General features: G+C 43.4%; 1 protein-coding gene across 1 annotated transcript; it reads left to right on the top strand.

The window, feature by feature from the left end:
• Positions 1-288: 288 nt before the first annotated feature.
• LOC123424741 (ABC transporter G family member 1-like) lies at positions 289-13,150 on the top strand. Its single transcript, XM_045108416.1, has 8 exons — positions 289-692; positions 1,797-1,876; positions 2,823-3,287; positions 11,599-11,682; positions 11,769-11,891; positions 11,992-12,180; positions 12,268-12,354; positions 12,436-13,150. Exons 1-8 carry the CDS (start codon positions 308-310, stop codon positions 13,054-13,056), a joined length of 2,034 nt encoding a protein of 677 aa, XP_044964351.1. The 5' UTR covers positions 289-307; the 3' UTR covers positions 13,057-13,150.
• The last annotated feature ends 7,212 nt before the right edge of the window (positions 13,151-20,362 follow it).

Genomic DNA, 20,362 nt, shown 5'->3' with positions numbered 1-20,362 from the left:
ATACTTGAATTTAAAACATAACATAACAATTCTCAATGGAACAATCGTTTGTTGATAACATCGAGGTCATCATCATATATACTTTATTTGTTGATGCAGAAAATATATATTATTTGTTGATTAAATAAAACTAAAATGTGTGTATTATTATAGCTGTGCTAGAAATGAAAAATATCGGATTGTTAACAAGACACGTCTCATGCTACCTAACAGGCCAGAGTATTAAATGAAATATCCCCGCAACTTCAGACCTATATAAAGCGCTGGTATACACACGGAAACCTCAAGAAGCACAGAGAGAATATACATGGCAGCGTCACCACTGCCGAGATGGGCTCCGACGCCGAGCCCCACCAAGCCACTCCGGTCAACGACGTCGTCGAGCACCGCCATGGTTTCATGGCGCGGCTGGTCGGCGTGCCCGTCAAGCCCCATCTTCTTCCCACGGTGTCTCTCCGACCCCGACCCATCGAAGCCTTCGCCGGCGGCTAGTGGGGCGGTGGACAATGTACAGGCCGGTACTACGGACGTATTTCTGACGTGGAAAGACCTTGCGGTGACGGCCATAAACGGGAGAAAGGATCGTGCTGTCATCCTTGATAAGCTTAGCGGGTACGCGCGCCCTGGCGAAGTACTGGCTCTCATGGGTCCTTCGGGCTGTGGCAAAACTACTCTACTTGATGCCTTAGCTGGTATGCCTTTTCTACCCAACAAAATAAGCTGGTAGCTTGATATGTTCATCTTCGGAAAAGTTAAACTCAACATTTTTCCCAACAGAAAACTTTACTTTCTTCAATCCTGCATTACTTTCTTCAATGCTGTCTAGAAATGCATAGTTATATTATCTCAAAAGGAGTACATCATTACCGATACTGTATCTGCCCGTCCATTATTGAGAGAAAAGGACTCAATTCACAATTGAATTATACTTGCTAGGGAAGTGAAAAAAATTACTTCTGAAAACAACATTATTATTATCTTCCAGCCTCTGCATCTAGATGAGACTTCCTCCGTGTAATAATATAAGACATTTTTTGGGAGTATGGCGTTTTGGTGACCGAGCTTGATGGAGCTCTTTATTTTTGAAAAAAATCAAAATTCAAACTTTACAACTTAATTTATTTTTGAAAAGATTATATGCAACTATACAAGGATGAAATGTATGTGTATGTAAAAATTCAGGATCAAAAACCTTTAAATGCGACCTGCACAAAAAAGATAAATTTCTAGACTTTGAGGATGAATAGTATCATGTGTTAAAAAGTCTCATATTTTTTTTTCACAGCCCTCATTTCAACCTATTTCATCCTAAAAATTTACATACATGTGTGTTATGCCTTCACGTATATCTGTATTTTTTTAGATTTTTGTTTAAATTGTAAAAATATGAATTTTGATGAATTTTGGGTTTTCTAAAAACCGGCCTCCCTAAAGGCCGAGCTCCAAAAGGCATTTTCGATTTTTTTGGCACTATCATAGTGTCAAAATTATCTTATATTACAACACAGAGGTAGTACTGGGTAACCATAATTTAAAGTGCTCAAGAAAAAATACATATGATATGAGAGACATATGGATTATCCGCTAATTTGTTGCAGTCATGGTCTTGGGGTATATATACTTTTGCATTTTGTGATATTACTTAGAAAACATGTCCAGAGACCAAGACGATAAAATAAACACATCAAAAGATTATTTGACCTTCAGTTCTAAATCTATAGTTTGCACACAAGTTTGGATGTATTCTCCTTGTTTACATTTATGATATGGTCATGGACATGTGTATGCTTAAACAGGTCGACTTGGACCCAACATGAAAGAGAGTGGAGACATCATGATCAACGGTTGCCGACAGAAGATTGCATCCAGAACCTCCGTAAGTTGCCCATGCTCATACAATGCTCTCAATCTAGCTGTTGAGGACATAACCAAATTTCAGCCCTGTTAGAGCAACTACATCCATATCCCTCAAACCCGTCTTAAATATCTGGGCAGCCCGCCCGGTTACTAATTGGTCACGAAAAATCAACTCAGTCTGACCCTTCATACTAATCTTAAACGTCCAGACTGACCGACTCCATTCATATACATTTTAAATATGAAGACGATATGAGGGATCACGAATGCGTCCAGACATGTCCGGTCAGTCCGTTACGTAGGAGGCGACCCCACCCTAGACCTGTGTTTTGATTTTTGGTTGGTAGTTTTCTCGCCCGAGGTCATTCTAAAAAATTTCGGCTGAAATTTGACCAAAATTTAACAGAAATTTAACCAAAATTTGTCAAATTTGATAAAAAACATTATTTTTGATCAATAGATATTTCTCGCTCGAGGTCGAGATGGCTAAAATTTGGCCAAAATGAGTTTTTTCGGTCGAAGTTCAAAACACTGCCCTAGACCATATTTTTTTTATTTTATTCATTCTTTTCTCTCTATCTTTTCTTCTCCATCAATCACGTACAAGTAAGTGATCGGACATATAAAAAATATAAAATGTGCAGCTGCATGGACAAAAAAGTAAGGTTCAAAATAGACATGCATCATCACTGACCGGTCGTGTCCATAAGCGTTTGAGGGACCGGATTTGTAAGCTTTGAATGTAGATGCTCTTACCACTTTAAACGTTTTCCACATGATTTGGCCATCTCAAGTGACATGACGACGGATGGCCATTAAATGTTGTCGTAGTACTAGCATATACCATAAATTGTCGTACGTGTAGCAATGCTCGCCCAACAATGATAAAGATGTAATTAAACCTCGACGTTTGCGTGTATCTACCTAATAATAACTTCCGACCAATCACATGCATGCACTAAAAGGCCTACGTGACCCAAGAAGACGTGCTGATGGTGACTTTGACGGTGGCGGAGGCGGTGCACTACTCGGCACAGCTTCAGCTGCCGGACTCCTTGACGCCGGCTGAGAAGCGGTCGTGGGCCGACGATGTTATCAAGCAGATGGGGCTCGCCGCGGTTGCCGGAACCCGGATCGGCGGCCGCGTTTCCAAGGGCATCAGTGGTGGCCAGCGGAAGCGAGTGAGCATCTGCATAGAGCTGCTGGCATCCCCGGCGCTCATCTTCCTCGACGAGCCGACCAGTGGACTTGACAGCGCTGCGTCGTACCACGTCATGAGCCGCATCGCTGGGATCGCCAAAAGGAATGGGACGACGGTCGTCGCAGCCATCCACCAGCCAAGCACAGAGGTGTTCGAGCTCTTCCATGGCCTCTGCCTGCTGGCCAACGGGAGGACGGTTTATTTCGGGCCAGCTTCCAAAGCAATGGAGGTACGCATACGTTTGTGTTATTACTACTTGTAAAATATTCGGTTTACTTATGAAATGTGCATTTCTAGTGCAATATTTTGGCCTGAACTGCAACACAAGCAATGTTCTGAAATGTGCCAACTGAGAGATGGGCACATGGGTCACTGTTTATATATGCAGTACACTCGGGACAGAGAAAACAAACCACAAACACAGGGTGACAGGGGCATATAGTATGCACTTATCACCTTTGCATTGCACTAATGTAGGAGGCAACCAAAAAATACTTTTAGGAGTCGTGAAGAACATACAGTTTACGTACATATGATGTGTGTGCACGGGCGCATGTGTCTACATCGCTGCTAAGTACATGAAATTAAAAAATAGCCTTATAGTATTTCTTTGTGATCTTTTTTAGAAAGTTCAAAGCTGCCAAAAATGTAATGAGGGTAACAGAACGTCCTCCCATTATTATGGGTTTCACATCGCACATTACTACTTCATTTTGAAGAACGTTACTGTCTTGAGCACTGGTTGGTTTGCCAACATTAAATTTGACAATTGCAGGTCTAACTAACAACTGATACAATTATGAAGAAAGCTGTTTTAGCATAAATGGCATGTGCACACACAAAACTATTGACTTGTAGGAATATATACCAATTGATAGTTAAATAACGATGGCCTTGCAAGTTCAGTGTTTCTCTGAAAAAAAAATCAAACATTTGCAATACTTCCTCGGTTCCTAAATAATTGCAACTATTTAGGAACGGAGGAGTACATATTTACTTCTCACTCGGAAGGACGTACATTCTTTTTTTTTTTTTTTTTTTTTTTTTTTTGCGATAGAAGGACGTACAGTCTTTGGTAATGCAACTGAGTACTACACAACTTTGTCACCAGACCGTTGAAAACTCCTACCACAGCACAAGAAAACTCATATCACAGGACGTTTGCTGAACTGTTTGAGAGACAGATGTCAGCCACAACAAATACTCGGTATTATCTTGGATTGAATGGTTTTGTAATCGCGTATGCTAATAACCGAACAACACATGGGTTATAATAAAAACGCCTATGTCATTAGGTTTCCAACTGTAAGAGAAAAAAAATAGATTATGCTACCATCAGTGGCTTCTAGAAAGTGCATCCAGACGTCGAGCTCCAGAACCTCTAAGAAGTTGCATCACATACCCGCTATACTTGTTTTATTAGAAAAATCGTTTAAAACACGCCGGCATCTACACCATTCTGATACACACAACCATATTTTGCTCAATAGATAGTACTACAACATAGACACAATCAAGAAAAGAGTGAATTCGGTTTTTATCCCATGTTTTGACATTTTTGACAGTAGTTACCCACTTAGCGGGATTTCATCTTTTTACCCCATTTAGCAAAAGTTCTATCATAATTCATCCTGTTTAAAAATTTTTGAGCGTCTTGATGGAAAAGTCCCAGTTGTCAGGTTTAGCTGGCATGCCAAATCGATGGATTTTTCTGTCTATTTTGCTCCATGTTGAACCGGTCCACGCCGCTTGTCCCGATCCGGATGACCTGATATGATTGCGCCAGTACAGGTCGTTCACATCATCAGCCAATGCATAACTCAGTTTTAAAAGGGTGACACGTATACACGCGATCTTCTAATAAGCATCTTAATTCCGTCCGAATCGAACACCTCATCTGCCAATGCATGAGTCACGAAATTTGAGAATATATACAAATTGTATGATAGTGATGGTCAAAATCATGTGGAATAGGGTACGAATGAGAGGGCCATAGATCCGTCATCTGTTGAGCACAACCTGATGGGGTTCAGCTATGTCGTCAAAGTAAAAAAAAACAACTAAGCATATCATGATGGTGTCACATACATGCACACGCCCATGCCGACGTTGACAAGCTTGACGGAGTCGTCAGACTCCATGGGTCGTATCTTGCCTTGATGTTGTAGCCATACAACCCTACTCGAGGAGGTTAGAAATCGCGCCGCCATTGCCGTCGCCGCTGCCTGACAATTCCTAACCCTATGTTCAAGCGAGCCTGATGGATGCGTGCAATCGAAAACCTGGACGGGGGATGCAATCGATTGGGGGCGAGTGTGGCGTGCGGCCGACCCAGACAATGTATGTTGGATGTGATGCGAGCGACCTACATCGGGTCGGGCCTGATCGATAGAAGTTGCGATGATCGGTTCAGCACAGAGAAAGATAGGCAAGAAAAAAAGTTCACGTGATAGAACGCTCGTAAAATTTTAAGAAGGGTAAATCGTGGCAAAACTTTTGTTAAATGGGGTAAACCGAATAGTATCTTATTAAATGGGGTAATTAGTGTCAAAACTGTCAAAATAGGGGGTAAAAACAAAATTCACTCTCAAGAAAAATGACAATCTTATTTGTTAGTTAAGTTGATCTAACGTTGAGGCATGATGTCCACTTATCCTTGATCAAAGCACTCGGAGCATAAATTTCAATAAATTTGTCCTTAATATTGTATTAACATAAACTTCTTTAGCTTCCTGCAAAAAAAAAACATAATCTTTTTTATGTTGCACAATATTTTAGAAGGTTAGGTATCATAAATCCAATTTTGTATCTCCTACCTAGGTATCCTCCTAGAGACATGTAGCACGGCTATCGCCAACTTTAAAACTGCCTCTACCAAAGAACGTGGACTTTACTCTCATCAAGCCCTTCCAAACGAGCGAGTTTTTCGGCTGTGCTGGTACGAGTCTTTGAGTGGACGTATTTAGTACATACAACTGTAGCTACACATCCTTCTCTTATCTAATATAGCCATTTGTTAAGAAAATTTTTGTACTTAATTTTGTAGATCTTCAATTACTAGTTCCGTTTGATCTTTTGGCCTACATAGAATATCTGACTTTTCCAGGTGGTACTTTTATGTTCAGCGTTGTGCCTGGAGAATCTGGACTGTAATAATCGAGTACTTTCCACACCCCGTGTGGTACTTCAAGGGATGAGACCATAATGATACGTAGGTCGCTTAGCAGAGAGTTGACGGACGAGAAGGCCTCCATAGAACATATTTTTTCCTTTCCAGCAACCAAGTTTCTTTTCAAACCAGTTTTCAATACACTTCAGCTCTTTATTAGTAAGCTTTCGAGAGTTAATTGGTGTCCAAAATGGAAGCATACCCACCTCACATCCAAAACATTATTTATGATGATGCTCTTCGTCTTTTGGACGACCAAAGGAGAAGATTTCACTTTTGTGGGAGTTGATTTTTAGCCATGACAATTAATTTCTCAAAGACTCATAGTATCATTTTCATTTTTACCGAATTTTACAAATTCTGTTCACAAAAATGATATTGTCATTTGCATACGGGAGAATAGACACTACAACCAACTAAATATGGGATGAGCCCTGCAACATGACAAACCTCCTTAGCCCTCACTATAAGGACTGCTATCAGATCAACTATGATACTTAAGAGAGTTGGAGAATTAGGATCCCCTTGCCCCAAACCCTTACTGGTTTGAGTTTAATCATTGTTCTCATCATTAACTTTCATTCCAACACCGCCCTATAGAAATGTTTCCACATGTTGCCCCAAGTTCGTATCAAAATCCTTCATTCGCAAATATTGTTCTAAGAAAGGCCAATTGTCTTTATTATAGGATTTCTCAAAATATCATATAAAGACAACTTTGTCAAGCTTTTTTGTGTGTAGGTCGTGAATAGTATCATGAACGCAATCAGCTTAGCAAGATTCTCTTCGTCTTCTCGTTTGGCACAACACACTTCGCCAGAACGTGCGGAGCTAATCCCGCTATAATGACATATCAACAAGTGCAAATAACCTTTGTTTTCTTTCTTATAATCGTCGATACCACTCTTAGCCCATCCATGTATGAATATAGTTATGTAGGATGGCAGATTTTAAACTGCCACCTCTCTATGTTGGTCCCATCAGGTGTCTCTTTTTCCCATTTCGTGTCCACTATAGCAAGAAAATTTTCCCTCTTGAACCACGATAGCTCAAAAGAGAAATACTTTTTGTTCCACATATGACTCGCTTCATTGGATTTACACTATTTGCCTAAGTAATTAACATAGTACTAAATGAGAGATCTCTCTCTAGTCAAGGTTATCAATTAAGGATTTCTATTTACATGCCCCGCATTGCTTATTTCTTCCTAGTTTTGTCCATGCTCTTTGTCATTCATCCTTTTTTCCTCCACCGCACGTCCCATCCTTACAAAAGCCCAAACGAGGGTTTGTCGTCGGGTCAAAGTATTTGGCAGTTACTTGGCGCGGTTATCCCCTAGAAAATGTGGCGTAGTTACTGATGCGTGGGACACCCCTGCAGGCCCATCTGTCAGCGGTTGCACGGTCATAGGTGGCCACAAGGCCCATGTGTTAGTGTCTCGGTAAATGGCTCTAGAAGAAACCTCATGCGGGTCCATATGTAAATGGATGCATGGTCCTAGGTGGGCACAATTACTGACATGTGGGGCACCATCTGCGGGGCCATCAGTCAGTGGCTGCACGTGCATAGGTGGCCCCAGGGCCCATGTGTCACTGCCTCGCTAAATGGCCAAAAAAGGCGGCTTATAACATTCAGAAGGGTACCCGAACTCGAGATCGCTCTATAAAAGAACAAGGCAAGCGCGAACTGAGCTAGCATGGGTATGTGTATTCTGAAACACTCGACATTCAAATAATCTTACTATTTTTCAAGTGCGAGAAATGATTTTTCTATGAAAGAAGTGCCTCAAATAAGTTTGAAAATTGGGACTTATCATTTTTCATCAAAAGTGGGCCACATTGAATGCCCATTGACCAAGTTTAAATAATTTTAGAGTATTATTGCTATATTACATACATTTAGTGGATTTCTAGTGAACAATTAGAACTTGCACAAATTTGAACTACAAGTGTGATGAAGTTTGGTCCTGCATATGGACAAAAATCATTATAGGCTTAAATATTGGTGGTGGATGCATTTGGAAGAATCAGAATAGAAACTCCACACCATTTGGTATGAATGGTCAACCTTGCTAGTTTGACACCATTTTGAAAAACAAATCAAAGAAATGAAAAAAGGATCAAAAATTGAAATGTTTTTAATTGAGCCATCTTATGTGCGCTAGTTTTCGGGAAACCTCATAAACTTGCAATACCATAAATTTGAAAAAAAATCTTCACAGAATGGTCTATCTATTATGAGCATGCATGGATTTGAAGGCATTTACCCATGGCCATGGCCAAATTCATGGCATAGTCCATGGTAACAAGGCCATGGGTATTACCATTATGAACAATTTTGACTTAGAAATTTTGATTTTTTTTGTAAGAGAAAATAATGTTTCCATTTTCAAGTGCTAGAATTGCCTCAATTAATTCTGAAAATTGAGAATTTTCATTTTGCATCAAAAGTAGGCCACATTGGATGCCCACTTGCCAAGTTTCAATAATTTCAGAGTAATATTGCTACATTCCATCCGTTTAGTGGATTTCTAATGAAATATCAGAACTTTCTCAAATTTGAACCACGAGTTTGATGTACTTTGGTTCTAAATATTGAAAAAAAATCATGTTAGGCTTTAATATTGGTGGTGGATGCACATGGGATTACCGAAGTAGAAATTCCAAACCATTTGTTAGGAATTGTCAACCTTGCTAGTTTGGCCCCATTTGAACAATAAAAATCAAATAAAATGAATAAAGCCACAAAAAATTGAAAAGCTTCTCCACTAAACCATCTTATGTGCACAAATTTGTGCGGAAAATTGTAAACTTACGATACCACAAATTTCGGAAAAAAAACTTCATGAAATTTTGGTGAAAATTTGGTACTGTTGATTGAAAACACCCAAAAATATATCATTAAATAATGGAATCGTGGGTCACCATTTGGCAAATTGTGAAATAAATTACAAAAGAGGCAAAAAAATTATCATTTGGGTAAAATTTTAGTATTGCTTGATTGGAAACTCCCAGTTATTTTATAATAGAATAATGGAAGTGTTGGTCACCATTTGTCACATTGTGAAATAAGTAACATAATGGGAAAAAAATGGACATTCAAACACGCAAACAACACAAATTTCATTTATAGTTTGTAATTTTTACACACAAAAAGCCTAATCATAGCTACTCACAATATAACCCTATTTCATGGTCCTAATCTACTAACAGTCGTCGTCCTAGTCGGAGCCGCTGACGAGGCTGATGGAGCCATCGTCGTGTTTCTCCTCCTCCTGCTTGTCGACGCTGAGGGAGTCATCACCATCCTCGCTTATGAGGTCGATGGTGACGTTTACCACCGAAGCGACGATCGCATGTTGCAACCTTGGCTACTAGGCATGTAGTCCGGATTCGCCCGACTCTCTGGCGACAACCTTTGCCGAAAAGTTCGTATTGTGCCCCCCTCCTCCCCAGCGGGCAAGGAGTGAAGCTTCATCGACTTTCAGGGTGCACGACATGCCAGGAATGCACACCACGCGACATCGTCCCCGGTTGTTGCTTCTCGCCCGACAGTCGTGGTTGGCCATGGATGGGGTTGTGGAAGAGAAGGCGACTAGGGTTTGTGTGGTGGAGGAGCACGGCGGGGAGAAAGCTGTGGGAGGGGGTATGGGATTGGGATGTACTGGGTGAGTGGGTGTACGCTGGTCCACGGTGTGTGGCTATAATAGGAGATTAACGGCCACACCGGCGACATGACTACCATATGAAAAACCATGCGGGCGGTGTGTACTCACCGTGTTTCAAAGGCCGACGTGCCACCAATGTGACTACTCATGCATCCAGACGCACACACGGGCGATCGTGAGAACACCGCATGGCATGTGGGTGTCCCACATGTGTGCAACTGCAAAGGCTAACAGTAAACTCTCTTAACAAACGGGAACCACCTGGTTGGACATTGGTGAGGGTGGGTGGCTCGATGGAGGGAAAAAAATGAGCAAAGTTAGTTCGTTGGGACAAAACTGGGCACAACTTTGTAAGAGGACCATCAAATTAGAAATCACTTTTAATTACAACGTTAAATATAGAAGGTCATCTAGCATGAAAGTTAGAATTAATTGCTATTCTTGTCTTGATGTCGAATAATATTTTAAACCCCCGCCTACAATCATTGGTAGTATGCGATCATTTTGCAAATTCAAGCCAGCTCAGCTTGGAAAGCGAGTGTGCGCTCGTGTTGCGCCCTCCCCTAAATCGCCATGCAGAGCCCTGTCATAGGCATCAAGTTTGGAACAAATACCATGCAAAATCAATAATGTCACCAATATTACCAAATGACTGAGGCAGTAAAGTCTGGTCTACCGGTCTCCGTTAGAGCCATTAAATCCAACTTTTGATCCCTAGAACTCTCAACAAAAAATTGGTGCTTAGACAAATCATGAATATCACTTCTGTTCTACTCCTTTCATTCCTAAATATTTGTCTTTTTAAAGATTTCACTATGGACTATATACGAATGTATATAGATATATTTTAAAGTATAGATTCATTCATTTTGTTTCGTATATAGTCATAGTAAAATGTTTAGAACACTTATATTTAGAAAAGGAGGGAACAGAATACACCTCTTATTCGCCGTGAAGTTTATTCTTAAAAACATTTTCTAGAACTACAGTGTGCCCTGGAAGGTTGTATTATTTTGGAGTATGCTTGCGAGGAACTTAGATATATCTACATGGCTTCTCGATGCCTCAATGCCGAGGTATCATGTTCTCACATATATATAATGAATGGAATGTATGGAAAACCCATTAGGGTCGACATCATCAGTGGGTATGACATCTCCCGATGCTTACTATGTATAGGAGTCCAAAACATGTAAAATTTCTTGCTCACACGAGTCTTACAAATCATGCATCTTTCAACATTTCAGCGATTCATGCAATTATTTTGTTTTTGTTTGCTAGAACATTCACTATGTTAATGTGGTATAAAATCATCTCACATCGGCGGCATCAAAGTTCTAAACATCTATAAACTATGCATCTTAATAAATTTTTACAACAAGTTTGTTGACTAATATAAACAATAATTTTCAGTTACCATTACATTTTCCTATTATAAAAATATGTTATTAATTGTGGGATATTCATATGCACTTGTGAACGATTCTAGGTTTCAGTCCTTGTATACACAAATCCTACTACCGGGGTAGTTACTCTCACACCTCATATACTACCACAAGCCCAATTGCGCACACACAAAAATGTATGTGGATTAACAAGATGCCTTCACTTGGATGTGGGTTGTTGCTACGTGTTATCTTTTGTCCTGAAAATAATGTATGGGTTATGTACAAAAAGGCCAATGCTCATTTAGGTAACTTGTAGTTTTTTGATGCTAATGGCTTCCCATGCCCACTGAGGATGAATCCTTCTGATCACTTCTTAAGGATGATAAACTTGGACTTTGAGGTACGAAATTGATCCCTCGATATTTTCTATTCTTTGGAATTTTAAATCCAATGAACTTCAAAGGAATATACATCATTTTCGCACAGGAATTTGAGGGAGAATCTACCGTAAATGCACCACATGCTTCGAAAGTAATCCAAACTTTGGTTGGTTCTGCTAGCCCTGTTGCTATCTTAGGACCTGAAATGGAAGCAAGACAAACAAACCAGGTTTCTTCTTCATCTGGACTAAGATGATGCATTTGGTTGAGGTTGAATTATATATGTCTGGCTCATATGCTTTATGTTTCTATGGTTTATGTTCTTGTAGGGCGAGTATGTACTTCAACAAAGGCAAGCTACGTTCTTGACCAAATCAGTTGTCCTAACTAAAAGATCAATGATTAACATGCATCGAGACATAGGCTATTATTGGTTGCGCTTTGCTATCAACATGGGACTTTTTCTAACCATTGGGACAATTTTCTTCAATGTTGGCCACAATTATGCATCAATCCAAGTAAGTGATTGATTTTTAATCTATACAGTAAAGCAACAAAAACAACAACTAGTAATGAAAAACCACTGTGTTTCTTGACTAGTTTAGGCACGAGCATCCATGATTATGTACACATCCACCTTCATGACAATGATGGCAATCGGCGCTTTTCCATCCTTTGTCGAGGATATGAAGGTGGGGAACATTATACTTTCTTGCACAAATCTACTTTATTTTTTATGATTTTTGTCTTACACGATTTCTTGTAAAATGTAGATATTTGAGAAAGAAAGGCGTAGTGGACACTATGGGGTCACCGAATTTGTCATAGCCAACACACTATCCTCAACTATATACTTGGGCCTCATCTCTGTGTTACCTGCTGCAATTGCTTATTACCTAACCGGGCTTCAAAGAGGAATATGCCACTTCTTATTCTTTGTTGCAACTCTATGGGCTTGCACAATGTTGGTTGAAGGTTTGATGATGATTGTTGCAGCCATCGTACCTGATTTTCTCTTGGGTATAATCACGGGATCTGGAGTACAAGGGTTGCTAATGTTAAACGCTGGTTTCTTCAGGCTTCCAAATGATCTCCCAAAGCCAATATGGAAGTACCCAACTTATTACATATCCTACCACAAATATACAACTCAAGGATTGTACAAAAACGAATTCTTTGGCTTGGTGTTTCCAAATTTAGCTGGTGTCGATGGAGTCATCACTGGTCAATATATCCTAAAGAACAACCTTCAAGTGGAGTTAGGCTACTCGAAGTGGGTTGATCTTGCAATATTACTTGGAATGGTCATTATCTACAGGGTAATATTCCTAGTTCTTATAAAGGTTTCCGACGTGGCGAAACCTATGATAAAATCCTTTATGGTAAAAGTATAATGATATATTGTTTTATATATGGTGACAAGACATGATTTACTTGTATCATATATGTATGTATTTTGTATATATATAAGAATAGATAATTGAGATAGTTGTATACGTTATATGTTTATTTTATCTACAATAAATCATCACTATATTGAACTGTTGAGGGTACTTCCCAAGGTACGTAACACATCCTGGTAGTCACTAATATATATGTGATAGCCTGGCTTATTAGGGATGATAGACTACTTATATCAATAAGGAGTTTCTTATTTTCCGGGAGCCCATTCGATCGTGCGCATGAGTGAGGACAAAGTGCGTAGAAAAGACTAATATTGATATGTGGGGCCAGTCTAGAGCTCGTCATTTTGCAAGAATGGATATCGTTACAAGTACAAGTACTGAAGATATGAGTATATGGAATTGGCTTACACTCGCCACAAGCTACAACAAGTTCACATCAATACAACAATATACAATCATCATGTAGAAGAGCAGTGTCGGACTACGGACTAACACAAACGATAAAAGAACGATGTCCATCCTTGCTATCCCAGGCTGCCGGCCTCGAACTCAATCTCATTTCCAAATGTATCAAGACTAGCAAAGCTTAATGGATGGGGTATGGTTAAGTGGTGAAGCTGCAGCAAGCGACTAAGTACTTATTTGAGTTAGCTAACTTACGAGTACAAGAATAAAAGGGGGTGATCTACGCATATCAGAGGTGAACTAATAATGACCAAATGAATGATCCTGAACCCTACTTAAGTCAGACATACGCCCATCATGTCCTCAATCGGAGAAGGAGCTCAGGAAAGAGATAGTCATGGTTGTGCACAAAGTTGGCAAGTTTTAATTAAGTTTACTTTAAGTTATCTAGAACCGGATGTAATTTTTTTTCCAATTTTGCCACATAATTGTGGGCACGGTTTTGCGAAAGATTTAACCCTGCAGGGGTGCTCCAACTAGTCCATCACAAACTACCACACGCTGCGCTGGAATGACCTCAATCAGGGAAAACCCATGATCTCCTCGAGTTCCTATTGGAAAACCTCAACTTTGAGATAGCCCAAAGCATCCTCTTTATCCTTCGCACAGACACCCGAGAAAGGTAAAATAAGTCGAGCAAGGCCGCCCGGCCTGTCAGCGATCCCGATAGCAGCCACGTATCTCATTCTCAGGACACGGTGGATAAGCGAAGCATATTGTGGCCTGATAGACATCTCCCGAGTTGCCCCGAGTTGGCCCCACACGGTGCTCTATTTTGGACCAGCACCAGCAGCATTGGCCCCCTATATTATGTTGAATTACTCCTCGGGTTCATGACACCCTATGATTTTTAACGGTGTTCAGTATTATTATGTTGGGAAAATACAGTACCAATATTGGGCCATGCCAGACGAGTTTTTTCCCAAAACAAAAATCAAGGGGGTCCCATCACAACCCCAAGCATGTTAGGAGCGCTCATTCATGGAACATAACACCGGTAGCCGAAACTAAGGCGGCAAAGATGGAACAAAACACTAGGCTAGAAGGCCAAGCCTTCCACCTTTTACCAAGTATATAGGTGCATTAAATTAATTACCTATAATTTGGTGATATAACAAGGAACCCTTGGTGGCACATGGAAAGCAACTTCACCTACAACTAGCAAAGCTATAAGAAGGCTGAGCAAGAGGTAACATAGCCAAACAGTGGTTTGCTGGGACGTGGAAATGGTCACAGATTTTCATGGCAATGTTGGCAGGCTTATTTAAGAGGTGGTAGGGATCAAGACATAGCGAAAGAAACGAGAAAACTAGCATGGAATTGATAGTAATGGTATCTTGGAAAATTATCATCTTGCATGTGATCCCGCTTGGAAGAATAACGAATTCGTGAAGCAGACGAGCCAACTTAGTCGAACAGATGCTCACATTTCGACACGCGGAACTCTATCGAGAAGAAGCAAGCCGGAAACAAGAATAAACACACAATAACACCACAACATATGCAAGACATGATGCACAACACATATGATGCATGACCATACAATTATGCAAGGCATGGCATGGCAATTCACAACAATCAAACACTACACATTAAATGAAGCGCAATATACAACGAGTTGCATATTGATGAAACTCCACATTCGAATTATTTAGTTCACTACTGTTTAGGCACACAACAATTTCAAATTGTTGTAAACATGGCAGGAGGTGAAGCATGTGATTCTACACGACATTCTAGTCGGTTTACAACTTAGAACATTTGAACGGAGCTACGGTCTACCAGATACGTGCAACACAAGATACTATGCCATGAATGCGAAATGTATGCAAATGATAGTCACGACACGTTCCGGTTCAGATAACTCGACGAGACACCGGTGCCAACAAATTGTGAGCGTCTCATGCCAAAGAATGATGGGGTGATCCCGGTTACCGGGTTCCCATGTGTCGGGGCACGGCAAAAGAGGGACAACATGCAACTTGCATGGCATCTACGAAACGGACAACATCGCCTCTCCTACAACAATGCATTTATCCACGGGTATAGTCTCGGCGGTTATACCTTCGAAGCGTGCAATTTGGAGAGGATCGAGTCGTTGCGGTGTAGATGTACATGGGTCATCGTGGACGTCGTGGAAGTAGTCGTTCCGACGACGGTAGTTGAACTAGTGGTACACGGGTCTTCGGCGACGGTAGTCGTACATGGTTGGAGAGGAACTTGGAGATTCCGGGGTCTTCGATAGTAGTTTTGGCACTTGCATACTCGGGTCTTGGTGATAAGGGGCTTGATATGAACCAAATGAAATGACACAAAGCCAATGGGCGTCGGTATCCAACAGGATAAAAAATATTCGGGTGCATCTGAAGGTCGTGGGTTTCGCGGATGGGGTGCTTGCGGCAGTAGCAAGGCAGAGCAAAGGTGCTCCATAAAACCATGGAGTTGGCCAGCAGTAGACTGGTAGGGTCGATATTGTCAAAGAGCTCACACAACCATGGGGTTCCAGCGAATAGCAGGGATAGAGATGGCCGACGAGGCCAGCTCTACAGCAGGTGGAGGCTGGGCAAGGCGGGCTAGCAACAACTCGTAGATGTAAGGGTGAGGCGATGGAAAGCGCTCGGCATGCGGAGTTGCAGCAGAGCAGGGGCGCACCCATGGCAAGGAGGAGGGGCTCAAGGCGACCTCCTGGTGGTTGGCGGGGCAACGGGCGGCACTACAGGGAGGAGCAGGGATCTGCGAGGCTCCTGGCGAGATCCGGGCCGCGGGATGGGGTGCGAGGTTCAGCAGGCCACCGGGGCTGTCTGGCAAGGCAGAGCAGCAACGGTGCTAGCCAGCCAAAGTAGCAGAGCGGGCAAGCTAGGGAGGCGGGGCACGCAGGGAGATGTGCGGCGGCGACCGGAGATGGCGTCGGGGTCGATGCGGGGTGGCTCGCCGAAGCTCCGGTGCGACGGGCGCCCCGCAGGCTGCGGCGGCAGTGCTCTGGTGGCTGCCGGCCAAGGAGCAGGGGAGCTCGGGCTGGATCGCGGGTTGGAGGAAGGAGACGGCTGCGGTTGGCCCTATGGGGAAAACTAGGTGGGTGGCGGTGTTGTGTGCTTAGGGTAGGCTAGGGCTAGGTTTTGTCTAAAATGGGCTAGGTTAGACTACATATAGCAACTGGATTAGCCTTTAGGGGCATTTGGACCCACTGATTAAATCGGACGGTCGGAAATAGCTAGGTTAGGGAGTCTAGTTCACAAACCGATGACAGTTTGTGGTAAAACAGGGTTGACCCGGATCCAACGGTCACGACCGCCGGGTTCGGGTTTCGGGAGATTTTCGGGCTAGGTTGCGCACATGTCGGTGCACTGTGCATAGGGGCTAGGCGGGGATGAGGGGGAACACAGGCAACCCGGCGATGGAGTGAAAATAACGAAAACGTCTGAGGTTGGACCGGGTATAGTGCAGCTATAGGTTGCACTATCAAGACTGCACACCAAGTTTCAACCCAATGTGAGGATGTTTTATACACACTTTAAAAACAAATATTTTAACGATGTCACGAGCACGTGCATGTGTGGTTGATCTTGAAACGGTCAATGACGGGGATACTACCCCCGGGTATACCAAGAGCGGAGATTAGGCATCTCCAAGATATTTAGGGCCACCTGGCCCCCCAGGCCGGCTAGCGATAGCCGGCCCATTCGCCCGACCCATGTTCGGCCGGCTGGAGACGACCGACCTCTTCTGCTCACGAGTGCGGCCGGCTGGCGATAGCCGGCCCCACTCCCGGCCTGCACATACATGGTCGGCTGACGGTAGTCGGCTACCCCATCAATACGTACCCAACGGCTGGGCTACATCGTGATGATGGGACGGTCAACGAGGCTACAAGGACCGCGACACTGACCGGACAAGGAGGTCTTGTAGCCACGTTCCCCTCTGTCTCCCTCGCCATGAGAGCTCGGCACACCAACCATCGCTGCACACGACCGGCGGGTCCCGCGACAAGACCCAATCACAGGCAGGCCTCGCAGCCGGCCCGAGAGGCTGGTAGCCGACCCCCACCTCACTATCCTACCGTTACCACTATAACTTCTGGCTGCACTATAAAGCCACCCCCTTCCCATTCAGAGAGGCAGGTTCACACGGTTACAAGGGGGGAATGCAGATAACATTCCCACAATCACACGAAAAACACCACTTGACGCAGCGAGACCGACAGCCAGCTCTCCGTCTCCCTCCTCACGAAGAGCTCAAGGAGCAACCTTTGTATTGTGATTACCATATAGTCGCACAAGAAGGACTAGGGGTTTTATCTCATCGGAGGGCCCTGAACCTGGGTAAACCCGCGTCATGAGTGTTGCGCCTACACCTGTTCCCAAACACCGTTGGGGCCCATCGGCCCCAATCCACGAGTTAAGCCACCCCATGGCATCTGTCCCAGATATACCACGAGAGTTGGCGCCCACCATGGGGCCGGCAGCGACGCCAGCTGGAGTAACATTCCGGGCAGGACCCTTCACCCCTTCTGGCGAGCACGTGGTGCACACCTTGGTCATGCGCTACGGCGCGCTCGACCGCGTCAACGACAACGCCCGCCGTCTGGAGGACGCAGACTTCCCTGTTGATGGCTCCATCATTTCTTCGGCTCTCACCGCATTTACTATTGGAATTATGCCCTGGAGGCAATAATAAATATTGTTATTATTATAATTCTTGTAACAAGATAATCGTTTATTATCCATGCTATAATTGTATTGAATGAAGACTTATATACATGTGTGGATACATAGACAAAACACTGTCCCTAGCAAGCCTCTAGTTGGCTAGCCAGTTGATCAAAGATAGTCAACGTCTTCTGATTATGAACAAGGTGTTGTTGCTTGATAACTGGATCACGTCATTAGGAGAATCACGTGATGGACTAGACCCAAACTAATAGACGTAGCATGTTGATCGTGTCATTTTGTTGCTACTGTTTTCTGCGTGTCAAGTATTTGTTCCTATGACCATGAGATCATATAACTCACTAACACCGGAGGAATACTTTGTGTGTATCAAACGTCACAACGTAACTGGGTGACTATAAAGATGCTCTACATGTATCTCCGAAGGTGTTCGTTGAGTTAGTATGGATCGAGACTGGGATTTGTCACTCCGTGTGACGGAGAGGTATCTCGGGGCCCACTCGGTAATACAACATCACACACAAGCCTTGCAAGCAATGTGACTTAGTGTAAGTTGCGGGATCTTGTATTACGGAACGAGTAAAGAGACTTGCCGGTAAATGAGATTGAAATAGGTATGCGGATACTAACGATCGAATCTCGGGGAAGTAACATACCGAAGGACGAAGGGAATGACATACGGGATTATACGAATCCTTGGCACTGAGGTTCAGACGATAAGATCTTCGTAGAATATGTAGGATCCAATATGGGCATCTAGGTCCCGCTATTGGATATCGACCGAGGAGTCTCTCGGGTCATGTCTACATAGTTGTCGAACCCGCAGGGTCTGCACACTTAAGGTTCGACGTTGTTTTATGCGTATTTGAGTTATATGGTTGGTTACCGAATGTTGTTCGGAGTCCCGGATGAGATCACGGACGTCACGAGGGTTTCCGGAATGGTCCGGAAACGAATATTGATATATAGGATGACCTCATTTGATTACCGGAAGGTTTTCGGAGTTACCGGGAATGTACCGGGAATGACGAGTGGGTTCCGGGAGTTCACCGGGTGGGGGGGGGGCAACCCACCCCGGGGAAGCCCATAGGCTTTGGGGTGGCGCACCAGCCCTTAGTGGGCTGGTTGGACAGCCCAAGAAAGGCTTATGCGCCATAGGAAGAAAAATCAAATAGAAAAGAAAAAAAAGAGGAGGTGGGAAAAGGGGGAAGGACTCCTCCTTCCAAACCTAGTTGGACTCGGTTTGGAAGGGGAGGATTGCCCCCTTGGCTCGGCCGACCCCCTTGGGAGTCCTTGGAACCCAAGGCAAGGCTCCCCCTCCTCCCCCTATATATACGGAGGTTTCAGAGCTGATTTGAGACAACTTTGCCACGGCAGCCCGACCACATATTTCCACGGTTTTACCTCTAGATCGCGTTTCTACGGAGCTCGGGCGGAGCCCTGCCGAGACAAGATCATCACCAACCTCCGGAGCGCCGTCACGCTGTCGGAGAACTCTTCTATCTCTCCATCTCTCTTGCTGGATCAAGAAGGCCGAGATCATCGTCGAGCTGTACGTGTGCTGAACGCGGAGGTGCCGTCCGTTCGGCACTAGATCGTGGGACTGATCGAGGGACGGTTTGCGGGGTGGATCGAGGGACGTGAGGACGTTCCACTACATCAACCATGTTCACTAACGCTTCTGCTGTACGGTATACAAGGGTACGTAGATCAACCATCCCCTCTCGTAGATGGACATCACCATGATAGGTCTTCGTGCGCGTAGGAAAATTTTTGTTTGCCATGCGACGTTCCCCAACAGTGGTATCAGAGCTAGGTTCATGCGTAGATGTCTTCTCGAGTAGAACACAAAAGTTTTTGTGGGCGGTGATGTGCATTTTGCTTCCCTCCTTAGTCTTTTCTTGATTCCGCGGTATTGTTGGATTGAAGCGGCTTGGACCGACATTACTCGTACGCTTACGAGAGACTAGTTTCATCGCTACGAGTAACCCCGTTGCTCAAAGATGACTGGCAAGTGTCAGTTTCTCCAACTTTAGTTGAATCGGAATTGACTGAGGAGGTCTTTGGATGATGTTAAATAGCAACTCATATATCTCCGTTGTGGTGTTTGCGTAAGTAAGATGCGATCCTACTAGATACCCATGGTCACCACGTAAAACATG

Source organism: Hordeum vulgare, chromosome 2H, assembly GCF_904849725.1.
Source record: "Hordeum vulgare subsp. vulgare chromosome 2H, MorexV3_pseudomolecules_assembly, whole genome shotgun sequence".
In the NCBI taxonomy this organism is placed as follows: domain Eukaryota; kingdom Viridiplantae; phylum Streptophyta; class Magnoliopsida; order Poales; family Poaceae; genus Hordeum; species Hordeum vulgare.
The sequence above is the reverse complement of the archived record's forward strand: the minus strand, read 5'-3'. Positions and strand labels throughout refer to the sequence as shown.

What these genes read in the sequence shown, in the direction of transcription:
- LOC123424741 (XM_045108416.1), top strand. Translation starts at nt 308, where the DNA reads ATGGCAGCGTCACCACTGCCGAGATGGGCTCCGACGCCGAGCCCCACC. An exon ending in TGATAAACTTGGACTTTGAG is followed by an intron (nt 11,683 to 11,768) that starts GTACGAAATTGA and finishes ATTTTCGCACAG; the next exon opens with GAATTTGAGGGAGAATCTAC. An exon ending in AAGCAAGACAAACAAACCAG is followed by an intron (nt 11,892 to 11,991) that starts GTTTCTTCTTCA and finishes ATGTTCTTGTAG; the next exon opens with GGCGAGTATGTACTTCAACA.